At 32.0% G+C, this 14,176-nt stretch overlaps 1 protein-coding gene across 2 annotated transcripts in view; it reads right to left on the bottom strand.

Annotated features, from left to right (window-relative positions):
• Window positions 1–14,176, bottom strand: part of LOC149732297 (phospholipid-transporting ATPase ABCA1-like) — a 35,795-nt gene that overhangs the window by 7,439 nt on the left and 14,180 nt on the right. Inside the window, exons 20-38 of one of the 2 annotated variants that reach the window (XM_089883150.1) lie at window positions 13,837–14,052; window positions 12,307–12,537; window positions 11,604–11,830; window positions 10,472–10,605; window positions 10,032–10,163; window positions 9,249–9,378; window positions 8,521–8,641; window positions 8,101–8,231; window positions 7,416–7,529; window positions 6,925–6,954; window positions 5,938–6,091; window positions 5,389–5,541; window positions 4,375–4,514; window positions 4,023–4,133; window positions 3,732–3,849; window positions 2,349–2,535; window positions 1,881–2,050; window positions 1,278–1,455; window positions 285–446 (exon numbers count right to left, since the gene is read on the bottom strand). In XM_089883150.1, coding sequence (XP_089739276.1) covers window positions 285–446; window positions 1,278–1,455; window positions 1,881–2,050; window positions 2,349–2,535; window positions 3,732–3,849; window positions 4,023–4,133; window positions 4,375–4,514; window positions 5,389–5,541; window positions 5,938–6,091; window positions 6,925–6,954; window positions 7,416–7,529; window positions 8,101–8,231; window positions 8,521–8,641; window positions 9,249–9,378; window positions 10,032–10,163; window positions 10,472–10,605; window positions 11,604–11,830; window positions 12,307–12,537; window positions 13,837–14,052 — 2,839 coding nt within the window. The remainder of the gene's footprint in view (window positions 1–284; window positions 447–1,277; window positions 1,456–1,880; window positions 2,051–2,348; window positions 2,536–3,731; window positions 3,850–4,022; window positions 4,134–4,374; window positions 4,515–5,388; window positions 5,542–5,937; window positions 6,092–6,924; window positions 6,955–7,415; window positions 7,530–8,100; window positions 8,232–8,520; window positions 8,642–9,248; window positions 9,379–10,031; window positions 10,164–10,471; window positions 10,606–11,603; window positions 11,831–12,306; window positions 12,538–13,836; window positions 14,053–14,176) is intronic. The other variant, XM_089883151.1, reaches the window with a different exon arrangement.

Genomic DNA, 14,176 nt, shown 5'->3' on the forward strand with positions numbered 1-14,176 from the left:
ATAATCACTCACAAATTTACATATGTGGTTACTTGTAAGTGGCGTGAGGGGTTTGAACACCCGTGTTATAACGACTTTCGTTTTCCGGCCACGCGAGGATAAAGCAAGTTACATTCATACATTCAATACAACAATGTAAAAAGTGTTAAAACAACTGCCACTGCCCTAGTCTGCAAGAATAAATAAGAATAAAATACAACCTAAGTAAAGCAAGCACAAATGTGTCATATTTTTTTAAAAACTAAAGCAAGCACAAAAATGTCATATATTTTTTTAAAACTTACTTCAAAATAGAAACTTGCTGGATACATCATGGGTGTTATAGAGAAGCCATAGAGGAACAATAGACAGACGAGGCATGGGAGGTTAGATGCTGACACGTACGCGTCCGTTTGGAAACAAAGGAATATTATGATGACAATGACAGCAGGAACACTGTAGTTTAACTGGAAAAATAATTTTGCTTTAGATATAAAGTCAAGGGTATGCTATGGAGAGTTTATATAAAATATATATAGTAGAGTGGGGGGAAATGGGACACCTTTTTATTTTCTTGTCCAGTTTGGTTATAAACAAAGACATTCAAAGAATTATAAAACCGTATCTCACAACTCCCATAGACCGTTGTTAATTGTTTAAAACACGATCAGGATATTTGGACATTATGTGCTAAAGGTGTCCCATCTTCCCCCACCCTACTATATCAATAGGCTATAGAATATACAATTCATATAGAATATGAGCTTACAAAGCTGGATAAAAATGAAGCTAATAATTGTCACCTTTTTTAACCACAAATATGCCAGCTATGAATAAAGTATTAGCCCAGTATGATGGCATTATACAAAGAATTTAATAAATATATAAATTTAAAAAATATTTTTTAAATTAAAAATAACTTGCTTTACAGATAAAATACATTTTATAACTGATAAAGGATTTTAAAAATAGGAAATTAAAATCTTAATTGGTAAAATACATGAAAAATATTGGCTTTATTTTATCTATTGAAATACATTTTATAATTGATTTAATAATTTTTAAAAATGGTAAAATACATAAAGTTTAAAAAAATGGTAAACACATGAAATTTTAAAAAAATGGTAAAATACATGAAATTTAAAAATTGGTAAAATACATGAAATTTAAAAATTGGTAAACACATGAAATTTTAAAAAAATGGTAAAATACATGAAATTAAAAAAAAATGGTAAAATACATGAAATTAAAAAAAAAATGGTAAAATATATGAAAAAATATATTCAATATTGACGCACCATGTCCCATGAAAAGTTTGCAATCCAATAAATGAACTGGTTGACTCCACTGACAAACTGAAGATGTTTTGCTTTACTGACTTTTTCTTCTATGAGGAAAAGTACAAAACTAGCGGGAACGAACGCAAGAGCAAAAATCACGGATATTGAAATGATTGTGTCCGTTGCTGACTGAGTGCTGGGATAAAAAGAAAGAAAAATTAACAAAAACAAACAAACAAAGTAAATTTTGTCCGTTGCTGACTGAGTGCTGGGGTAGAAAGAAAAGAAAAATTAACAAAAACAAACAAACAAAGTGAATTTCGTCTGTTGCTGCCTGAGAGCTGGGGTGGAAATAAATCATTTCTGTTTAATATATTTTGTTTTAAACAAAGCCTACTGTTCAACTGTATTTTATGAATTTATTTGTGCTTTACATAATATATTACTGTTTTAAAGCAAAAGTATTTTTCATAAAATGATAAACATGACCAAAAACCGCATTAAATTTAAACGCAAATTATTATAACATAAATTCTTGTACTTTTTCATTAGTTATTAAACTGTATAAACCACAGCTTCACTAAAGCCACTTTAAAAAGATATTTTGATTTGTTTACTTACAAAGCAGCCAGGTCTACTTCTGCCTCAGTGAAATTAAGGGGATGATTAAACGCAGCGATCCCGTATTCTCTTGGATCCTCAGTAGGTGGCAGTAAAGATCTCAAGGCAGCGTTGTTCATTATGTTAAGCCATGTTGGCATAGAGTGCCATCCGTTGTTGTCAAACCAAACCTATGCAAAAATCAAGTTTAGGTAAGAATTAATCCTGTATTGACCAGCAACTGCACCATTTTAACAAAAAGATTAGGTAATCTATAAAAATGACTGGTTTTATCAGAATTTTTAAAAATAATAAGAAATACTGAATAATAAGTAAAAAATTCTAGATTTTAAAAAGAAATACCAAATATGTACTAAAAATAGTAGAATTTTTGTAAAAAACGCTAAATATTGACACTAATACAAGGCATTTAGCAAAAATGTTGGTTTTAACTACTGTCCTAAAATAAACACAAGCAAAACAACTTGCCTTGGAGTTTTCAGTTCTTTCAAGCCTTTGCATAATAGATTGCACGGTGTTTGATGTGTTAGGGTTGATGTTAAGAGTAAAGTTACTATTGCTTAGCGCAAACTGCAATAGTGGTGAGAGCGTGCTGCCCAATGTAGAATGGTATTTGGCCCCAAATGATAAACCTCCAAATCTATCTTGTTTAAATCTGGAGAACAGGATTTGAGTTTAAAAATCGGATAGAAAATTTATAATTAAAAAAAAAAAATTAAAAATCTGATATAAAATTTAAATTTAAAAAAATTGAAAATTGGATAGAAAATTAAAAACTAAAAAAAAAATGTTTTAAATCGAATGGAACATTTAAAATTAAAAGCGGATTTTTTTTACATATTCAAAGTTGTAATAAAAAAAATCAATCTGTAGTAGGGCTGTGGATTTTCCCTATTTTTGTTTAACCGGTTAACCGATACAAGTGTAAACCTAATAAAAGCGTCTTGTTTATCGCTTTTCTTTCGCGAATTTAAAGGCAACTTTACGACTTACGTATGGACTATGCTTGCAATACACGGGCAAACGTTCTTAACGTTAAAGTAATGCTTTCTTATTCGTCTTCAAACCTGGTTTAAAACACCTGCCGTCTAAATAATCAACGTGTGAATTGCAATTATGACGCAGTTATTAACGTGTGAATTGCTATTATGTCGTAATCAATTGCCAGGTCAAACAATCGCTATTATGATGCAATGAATCCACGTGTGAATGCCTGCTTTTCCGTAATAAACACGCTGCTTGGCTGAGGAAAACATTTAAGTTGTGTATTACACCAATATGATGTTGCAAACTAGTTAGCCTGCGGTATTAACAATCAAGATTGACGACGTAATCGCCGTTGTAGGGCACGACCAAAGCAACAGCGTCCCTGCGCACTCTGTCTTATTGCAAAACAACAATCAACGAACGCGAACACGTGCCTTACATGTAAATAAGACAGATATTGATATACGTGTATGCCCTATGACGTCATAGTTCGGTTAACGACTTGAACTTTTCGTTGGCGGTCAACCGTATGGGTTCGGTTAACCGGTTAACCGTTAACTTTTCCACAGCCCTAACCTGTAGTGTTTTTGCATCTGTATATATATACCCTAAAAATGCATCACAATTAATTAACCTAGCTTGACACCTTATTAATTGACTGGTTTCTGACTTTCACATTGTTTATCACAAAAATTACAAGCAAATAATTTTTGGAACAAATGTTTCAACTTTTAATCTATTAAATTTTTTCTCAATTCGTTTTTTGTTAATTTTTGACAATTCATTTGTTTGAAACATTTCACAAATATTTATCGACAAAATTTTAATCATTAATTTTTGTCAATTCAACCCACAGATATTTACCCTTCTACTGTTTTAACGAGCCAGTCAGATATGTTTCGCTGAGTCATGTTGTACATTGGGTTGCTTGTCTGAGTCACAATTCTCGGTGTAGGGGAACCCCCCGTTCCACTCGGACATTCTGAAAACAGGGTGAAAATTTTAAATGAATAATTGAATGATACTACCCCTTTGGTTTTTATAGCTTTTTTTATCAATTTTTAATTTATGATTTTTCTCGTATTTTCTTAATTTATAAAAAATAGTAAAATTAAGGGTACATAAAAAATGAAAAGTGTATTTGGTGAAACTTACCTGCAAGCAACACTCTGGTTTGTTTATCAGTGCAAGAACATACAAGGGTGTTGTTGGAAGCTGAGTTTTGACTCAGAGCTTTGAGACTTGCGTCCATTTCCCATTCCTGATCTGTTAATGTAGAATATGATAATTTGATAAAATGTAGAATATGATAATTTTGGATATTTTTGTGGCTTTTTACATTAATGTTGCTTCTAAAAAATTGAAATTTTTCTGTTTCTTAATTGAATTAAAAAAAAATCTTTTTTAGGGCACCAAAAAAACAAAATAAACAAACAAAATTAGTAAATATATTGTCTCGATTTGATTAATCTTTAGTTTAAAATGTTCAAAACAGGACAGCACTTACTTGATTGAGCGTTGCACGTTATGTATTTCTTGTTGTAATTATAAACTGAGTAATCCTTCACACAACGCATGCCAATGCTTGGGTCGCTTACAAATGCATCACTTGCTGAATTAGAGATGCTGCTTGATGTATTATCATTGCTGGTATGAAAGGAGGGGGTGTTAAAGTTATAATTGTTTTGTATAATGGGGGTGTCAAGGTTATCATTACCGTGTATGAAAGGGAGGGGAGAGGTTTAACTTATTATTACTGGGTGTTAAATATATAACTGTTTTGTACAAAGGGGGGTGTAAAAGTTATAATTGTTTTGTATAAATGGGGGTGTTAAAGTTAAGATTGTTTTGTATAAAGGGGGGTGTAAGAGTTATAATTGTTTTGTATAAAGGGGGTGTTAAAGTTATAATTGTTTTGTATAAAGAGGGGGTGTTTAAGTTATTATTTTTCCGTTTAAAGGGGGGTGTTAAAGTTATTATTTTTCTATATAAAGGGGGGTGTTAAAATTATAATTGTTTTGTACAAACGGGGGTGTTAAAGTTATAATTGTTTTGTATAAAGGGGGGTGTTAAAGTTGTCAGTGTACTGTATAGTGATGTTAATACATTTTGGTTGGAACTGTAAAAGTTGTGAGTTAACAACACAAATGGTTCTAATGAAATGGATAACCCTATTGTTGTGACATTTGAAGATAACATCTAAATTATTAACTACAAACTACATACTAATATTTATATAGTAAGGTTAATACCTATTTTATATTGATATTATTTAATCACAGTTGAAAAAATAGATTAAAACGTCTATACAAAGTGATAGATAATTCCACCGATGCAACCAGTGGCGCAGCCAGAAAAAAATAAGGGAGGGGGGGTTTAATCAAAAAATTAAAAAAAAAAATTTAATTTTTTTAAAAATTATTTTTGTAATGACCTCCTACACCCCCTGGCTGCGCCACTGCATGCGACATATATATTATTCTAAATTGTATACTCTACTGCGAACTTATAAAGTAATCACCTGAAAAAAGTGCTGGTGTCCCCGTACATCCATGGTTGTAATTCTAACGAAGGATATTCTTTGTTCTGTGGTATGATGAGTGCAAAGGCAAGCGCAAGCGCCACAAACACAGCAGGAACAATTACTTGTGCAATAATACCTTTTCTATTACGCCTGTGGATTTAAATAGTGTTGTTTTTGTATCTATACACAAATTTGCCAAAAAGTGCAGGTTTTCAGGCTTATTTTGTAGTTGCTGGTGTGAGACCTTGTTTATAACAGAATATTAATATATTATTTTTTTTCTGATGTCAAACCAATTTTTCAGTAGAATAAGCATTGCAAATTGGACATGATACAGAATATGGATTTTAATTTGACAGTATCTATATTTTATTTGTAATATGGTAACAATAAACTAACAATTTCATTTTACAGTGAGAATAAAAAATATATTTTATGGAAACGTAAGCGATAAAACTGAGCAAAAAATATTTTTTAATATTTAAATTTATTTAAGCTTAAAATTTAAGATAAATAAATATGAAATTAAGAAATATTGCCAAGTACCTTGCGTGGTGGAATCTTTTGACAAAAAGGGCAAAAAATTGTTGTCGAACTAATTTATTTCCTTCTACTTTGTAAGCTCCTTTGCCCTGAGAACCATCATCGAGTTCCAGTTGTGAGCTATCGTCTAAGACTTCAGATGGTTGGTCGTCATGTACTGTGGGGGTAGGTGGTACTAGTTAATAGATTGAATAAATGCTTTTGGGGGGAAAGGGTAATGAGCCAATTCTGGTCAAATCCCAGGTCCTTAAAGAAAATCCCGCTCGTATAGAATATAAAAAAAGTTTTTCTCACATGGCAGGGCAATGTTGTAGCTTGAGTGCCATGTTTCATGCACTTCATGCCTGCTAATGAGTAGTCATTTATGCATAAAGAAACACACAATAATGGTAGCATTGAATATAATATCCTGTCATTGTGTGTGAGCCCTTTAACCATTTAGCCAAAGGTCTGGAATTAATATATTGAACATGATGCTTGATTTTTGCTTTACTAAGAAATAGCAATTTTGACTAATACAGGCCACAGTACACCAGGATTACAGTACAAATGAACTGGTACAGTAGTAAATGGGAAGATGGTAATTAGTAAGGTGGCGAAAGACATTTTTATCACATAATAACCAAATATCCTGATTGAGTTTTAAACATTTTACAACGGTCTATGGGAGTTGTGAGGATACGGTTTTATAATTTGTTGAATGTTCTTTGTTTACTACTAAATGGGACGAGAAAATAGAACGAAAAATGTCCCATTCTTATCCCACCCTACTATATATTAGGTCAAGTTTAGATCTTAGATTGACAGATGACAGTTAAGTCAGACAGTAAATAGATATAAATTATAATAACACTTATAGAATATGAAATTTAAATTAAGCTTTGAACACTATGCCAGCCTTGTAATTAAGCACACTCACAAAACAACACACAAGATCGTGCAAAATTGTAAAAAAAAATTCTGAAATTTGCGAAAATTTTTCCCACTTACCCAGCGGAGAAGTAGACATTCCAGAAAATTCTGCGAAAGAAATCATGCTTGATTGCAACAATAACATGCCAGAAATACAAAAGGAATTATTAGGAGTGAAATTATGCACAAAAACTAAAGACCTCAATGTGTAACTTTTTTAAAACGGAAATTTTTTTTTTCAGCTTTTGATATTAGGGTTGCATTTCCGTTAAGTGATACATTTGATTACAGAAATATAAGTTATTTTTGGAGGAATTATGTGCATTGCATGGAAGAAAACACATAACAAAGCGCATTCAGTTTGAATGCAGTGCTTATAAATTAAAATTAGTAAATAAAAGATAACAACTTTGAGGTTAGTCATTTTCTGCGACATTTGAAAAAAAAACCAAGTTGACACTTAGTATACACGCATTCAATATTCCAGAATTGAAATCGTATTAGTCAATTAAAATAAAGAATTAAACAATTAAAAGCAGATTGCATGCAATGGTTGCAGGGGGAATTACCTGAACTAATACTCCGAGAAGTAAGTCGGGCACGCACTCCACGTCGCATTTCAAACTCTGGTGTTGAAGCTGGGGTGATGGAAGCTTTGCGACGTTTTGGAAAACAACTGCAGCCTGTGTGCGGGTATGACAGTTTTATGAGTGTTATTCGTTTTAGGCATTGGTTTAGATCTAAGCCCATGGCCCATTACTACATGAATGTATATTTTTTTAAATTAATTTTTTTGCTCTCTTTCCCCACCAGGTGGTGGAACAATAACGATCAAGCGGGATTGTGAAACAATTTTACCCAAACAACATAAACATAGGGTTGCAATCCTTTACAAAGCAATTTTCCCCAAACGTGTTGGAGTTTAGACCATAGGGCAGTACTTGGATTTTGTAAATGTTATTCTGGTATTTTAATAAAAAAACTTACTGGCGAGCTTGTTTGGCACGGTAAAGAAAACAGTCTTTAATGAAAATGGTTACAAAATCCACACAAAATAATATTTCGCCGTTTTTTATAAAATTCTTATAAAAACAACGGCGTTATAGTTGTAAGACTACATTAAATTATCATCTTACATTTAGTTAATTTTTTATCACAACGTCATACAAATCACACTAAGTGTTTTTCTATGAAATATTAGCAAAACTCCATCTTTGCTTTATTTTTAAAAAGGAAATTTAATATTAAAATCACATTTTTTATTCTCATCTCTTCCTTCATCAATATTCTGTTCAGCAACATTGAGAAATATTTCCTCCAAACTTGTATCAGTCAACCCATAGTTAACTTTCGCATCGTCCAATTTCTCAAATAACTTGACATAACTGAAATGTAAAAGGTACAGAAATTTTAAAACTGTAGAAGTTTTTTGCGAAAAAAAACAACATTTTTTAGTTTTTGCTAAAAGTTTTGCAAAGCTAGAGTTATATTGTATGTGAAACTGAAATTTTGTCGAAAGAATTGGTTAAAAATAATATATATATACATAAACACTATATAAAATTTAGTATTATTTATGTGTACAATTGTCTAAAATATCAACAAAAAAACATAAATTTAAACTATTTTTGAATGGTTTATTTTAAAACATAAACGTTACATCATAGTAAATACCTTCCATCAGCTTGAGCAGCATATGGCAGAACGAAAGTAATTTCCCGTCCATTTTCTTCGTAAAGTTTTGCCCCAGATACCATTTCCATTACCATGTGTTCATAATGTGTTGATTTTGGCTCTGTAGGTTAAAAAAAAAAACTATAAAACCTAAATTTCCCTCGTAAGGTATTTAAAAAGAGGATACAAAATATATACAGATTTTAAATTTAAAAAAAAATTATTTTAATTATCGTATAGTATGAAATGTACCAATACTTGCATTGCAAACTTGTGGTCGTAAATAAACAAAAAATGTGCTAGTAGAAAAACCATTTTAAAGGCAATAAATCAAAAGATGCCCAATGAAGATTAAGACATCGCAAATCCAAAAATGACAGAACAGCTGTTTTATGAAACAATTGTAAAATCTATGTAATATTTCCTGTAAATCTTGGTTGATAATAAAAGAGTTATAACTTGAAAGCGAGTATGGGGTACTTTAACAAATTATGCTTTTTTGCATTTTATTTTTGTTTTAGAAACCAAAATAAAGTAAAAAAAAACAAACAATTTTTAGAAACTAAAATATAATATGACGAAAAAAAAAATTTTACAGATCAAAATAAAGTTAAAAACAAGCAAAAAAACTTTTTCAGAGACCAAAATAAGGTATAAAAGAAGCAAAAAAACAGAATCTATAGACCAAAATAAAGTATAAAGCAAGCGAAAATTTGAGTGATATGAACCTATGAATGAAACATCATGAAGAGTTGATGGAGTGGATGCGGAGGACACTGCTGTGGAAGAGGAAGGAGCTTCGGACACAGTGAGGGATTGTTTCGAACTAAAACTTGACTCAAAACCTTCATCAAGTTTCTGTAAATAGTTAAATGTAACGTGCATAAGGTGGTAGGCCAAAGTAGAATTAATCGTTACTGAAAAGTGCAAAAATTATTTCACTGAAAAGGCAGACAAACTAATTTTTTTGCTGCATTAACTAGTTAACTAGAAGTTAACATTAATTAGCTTAAAGAATGACAGTCCGAAAAGCAGTATGTGAAAGCGTGGGTGTATGAAAGCTACATAAATAAATATTTAAGTACTAGTTTTTGTGCTGCATTAACTAGTTAACTAAAGTTAACCTTAATAATGATAGAATGAAATCTGTAGCACAAGATGTTGCTTTCAAATACCTAGCGCTGCTGTCTAGTCCGGAGTTAAAACACAAGCGGACAGTTTTATATATCTTGCGCTTGCTTAGAACTATTCGCAGTATACAACTTAATGATTTTTTTGCATGCAGCATTGAAAGTAATTACTTTTTATGCTTCTAGCTACGCTTTATCATAGCTAGCAGCATAAACAGAAATTACGCAATACAAAAAAATTTAAAAAAAACACAAAAAATAAAAACCCACTAAGTTACATACGTGGTAACTCATAAGCGGGCACAAGGTGTAGAAAACAGAACACCCATGTTATAACATTCATCCATGCCCCGTCATTCAATTATTCACATAATGACTTACCGGTAGTGGTAGTTTCTCAGGTATGGGACTTGCATCTGAAGCTTCTTTATCTTCCTTTATAAGGGTCAAGTAATACCCAACACCAAAGCAACTTTTCAAGAAAAGAGATGAACCACAACATTTAAGTTTGCCCTAATAACAAGATTTAATTAAAAAGCATAAGAAAAATAAATAAGCATTTTTAATTGAAAAACTATTTTTGACAGTTTCTTTTGTAAAATTTGTAAAAGATTATCTTAAAAAAGGCAGATAAATAACAGTAGTAAAATAAAGTTGTAAAACAGTAGCCTAATATGAAAATAATGAAAAAACAGCACCAATTTTTTATATTCAGCACCAAATGTTGCAAAATACTTAAATTGCTTTTTTCATAAACAAGTTAAACTTAATCAAACCACACTTTTAGATGTAAAACAACATTTTTTTTATTATTTCCTTACATGAGAGATTATGGCAATTCTGTCTCCGAGTAAGTCGGCTTCATCCATATGATGTGTGGAAAGTAAAATGGTTCGGTTTTGTTTGTAATGCAACAATAAGTCCCATATACCTCGTCGAGCATAAGGGTCAACACCTGAAAATAATTTGACATTTATGAATTGAGATAGGGCGGGGAAAACATTTATATTTTTAGGACAAAAAGCTGTTTTTTTAAATAAAGTGAAACACAAAAGTAAAAAAAGTATAAATATGTTTTTATTTTTAAATTAGTATTTATTTTTAACAATAAAACATTATCAAACAGTTTTAAAATTGTACTAATTTTACAAAATAGAAATATTGTATTTTTGTATAAGGGTAACTATAACATAGTTTTACAACATAAAATATTGGCCACTCTCACTAATTGAATGAAAAAAAAAACCTACAGAGAACAGAGTACAGTTATGGACAAGTTTTACAGAATTAGTGACGCTCTGTGATAAATAATTTATTACTAAAACAGCGGTGTTATAGCGGTGTTATGACTCAAAAGCATGATAATAAATAAAGTGAAACTTGTTGTGCCTGTACATTATTTATAACAGAACAACTATAATATTCCTTTTTGTATTCAAGAGACAAATATCTATTAAGGGGAAACCATGGGACCTGGAGATCAGAAATTGCGCACAACTACCCAACTAGGTTAAATATGATGATCAACTTGGTGGAGACCATATTAAAAAAAATCATATTTCAGTAACTTTTAAGACAAATGTACTCTTTGTCCTAGTAAGAGTGTCAAAAAGCGCCTTAGACTCCTTAAAAAAACATTGCAAATTCTGTTATAAGAAAAGTTTAAAGTAACTTTTCAAAGTGTATTAAGGTGGGGGAAAATGGGACACATTTAGTACACATTCTCTGAGTATTCTGATCGAGTTTTAAAGAATTGACAACAGTCTATGTGAGTCGTGAGGATACGGTTTTATAATTCTCCGAATTTTGTTTGGGTACTACACAAATGGAACCAGAAATAGAATACAAAGGTGTCCCTTCTTCCCCCACCCCACTATATTACAAGTCCAGTTATGCTTTGAGTTTACATGTGATACTCCATACTTAGCTTATGATTTCAACATTTTTTTTCACCTGCAGTTGGTTCATCAAGCACCACACATTTAGAGCCACCCACAAAAGCTACGGCAACCGACAACTTCCGCTTCATTCCTCCAGATAAATGACGAGAGACCTCATTCTTCTTATGAGGAAGTCCCACGTCTCGTAGCATGCTGTCTGTTTCTTCTTCACTTTGTACCTTACCACTGCTGGCTCCTTTTAAACCAGCGTATAACTGCAGGTGCTCAAGAACTGTCAAACTGTGGAAAAAATTAATCTCAATTGTAATTTTTTTAAAGTTTTTTCCTTGAGATCTTTTAAATTATAAAAGATTTATATTTTTTAAAAATATTTATTGGCTAATTGACTTCACTAAGAATAAGTTTGTTTCTAAAGGTAAAATTGTTGGTATTTTTGGAACATTTTTTTTGCTGACAATTCGTACACCTATTAGTGACCACTGAATTGGAGCAATTGTTGTTAAATGCGACAGGCCTTGGACACTTAATCTTTAAGTTAGATGCTGGTTCCCTAAGAATTAGGTCTCGGCGCCAAACCTATAAAAACTAAAATACGTCAAACAGGTCATATCAAAACTGAATAATCCTTATTTTGTAACAGTTCATACAATATTAACATAAAAAATATAAAAACAAACACACTTATTCTTCAAACAGAACATTATGTTGTATTTTAATTATTTGTTTGTTTATTAAAAAAGTTAAAACATACTTACTCTCCAAACAGAACATTATGTTGCGGACAGAAGCCCAACTCGTGTCTAATTGAATCCATATCAGTTCTAATGTCGCTGCCGTAGATTTGCGCAGTTCCACCACTAGGTGGGAATAACCCAGTGAGCATCGACATAGTCGTCGTTTTCCCCGCACCGTTATGCCCAAGAAACGCCGTGATCTGGCTTTCGTAGAAGTTAAGAGACAAATCGTCAACTGCCACTTTTCCATTGCTGAAAAATAATGTTGAATATACTTAATGTATCACATAATACCCTGGGTTTTTTAACGCATAAGAATACAGTTATTTTATTTCTTTCCATTGCTGAAAAATAATGTTCAATATACTTAATATAGCACATATTAATGCCCTATGCTTTTTAACGCATATGGATACAGTTATTAACTTTTTTAGTGCTGAAAAATAATGTTGAACATTCTTATAATAGCACATATAATACCCTGTTTTCTATTTGTGTGTTTTTTAACAATAACGCACAAGGATACAGTTATTCATCGTTTCCTATTGCGGAAAAAAAATATTGAACATTCCTAAAAAAAAAATTGTGAAAAGGTTACATAGTTTGGTGTAAATTTGATACGGTCAGCACATAATACTTTATGTTTCTTAGTTGTGTGTTTTTAACAACAACGCCTTTAAATTAGTTAAAAATAATTTTGATCATGTTATTTAACATGGTTGTAGCTTTAAAAGTGTGTGAAGAAGTTAATTGGAACCAACGCAAATTGTAATATGATATTACAAAGTAAAGTATCTTCCCGGCCGAGCTTGGACAGAAGCCAAAAAACATCATTCGTTGGCACCGCACGAGAACCAGAGTTTCATTACGGCACTTTTCACGAGAATAAATTCACAACGATTGCTTCGTTTGTTAGGTGTAGAATGTATGCTACCGCATGCGTCTTCCTTTATTTCCTACGCCCGCGCAGAGCGTAAAAATGTGACGCTCATACACGATGTTTCGATCTCGTGGTTCGTTGGGCAGTGGGCATTCCTCCCGATTGTTACGTAATGAAACGTCATAGTTAATAGTTATGTTGCAATAAGACATGTGACGTAACAATTAAGCGCAAAATGTCAAATTGCAGCACGGCAATGTTTGTTACTCCAGCGACTTCGTTAGCTGATTATTACGAACACGCGACGAACATAAAACATAAGATCGCAGCTTTAACAGCCGTTTCTATGTGGTGATGGTTAGTAATACGCTTTATAACAAGATTTGGTTGCTTGGGTGACAGACGCACGTAAAACATATTACGTCCGGATTTTTAATAAAATTAAACGATCACCGTCCGGATTTACAAATTTTACAATCCTGTACAAAACGCTGCAAAAAAAGCGGGAAAATCGGGATCATAATACCACAACTTGCTAAATGATTAAAACTTTACTAGGAAACATTTAGACTGTACCTTCTTTTGGTTGGGTATTTTAGGTTAAGGCATTAGTCTTATTAAAAAGTTTCATTTCATCATGTATGACAGTCAAGTGGCTTCATAATACATACCTGTAGACTTTCTTTAAGTTTTCTATAGCAACTCCAAGTTTCAGATGTGTTGGTTCATTTTCCAATTTCAATTCTTCGTCGCTTTGTTGACGGAAAGCAAGATGAGAATCCCTTGTATCTCTAGGTTCAGTGTTGCCACACCAATAACTTCGATGCAGGAAGAAGTTCCATGGACGTGGAACACCATACTGACCTGGAAACACTGCTTCGATGTACCTGGGATTAACAATAGGGGGAATTACAATGACTCAAAGCAAGCAATTGTAAACACAGAATGGTCTACTGTTGTTGTTGGTAATACCAGGAACTTAAACTACAATGGTTGACATAATCTATGGAC

Source organism: Ciona robusta, chromosome 8 (genome assembly GCF_009617815.1).
Source record: "Ciona robusta chromosome 8, ASM961781v2".
Taxonomy (NCBI): Eukaryota; Metazoa; Chordata; class Ascidiacea; order Phlebobranchia; family Cionidae; genus Ciona; species Ciona robusta.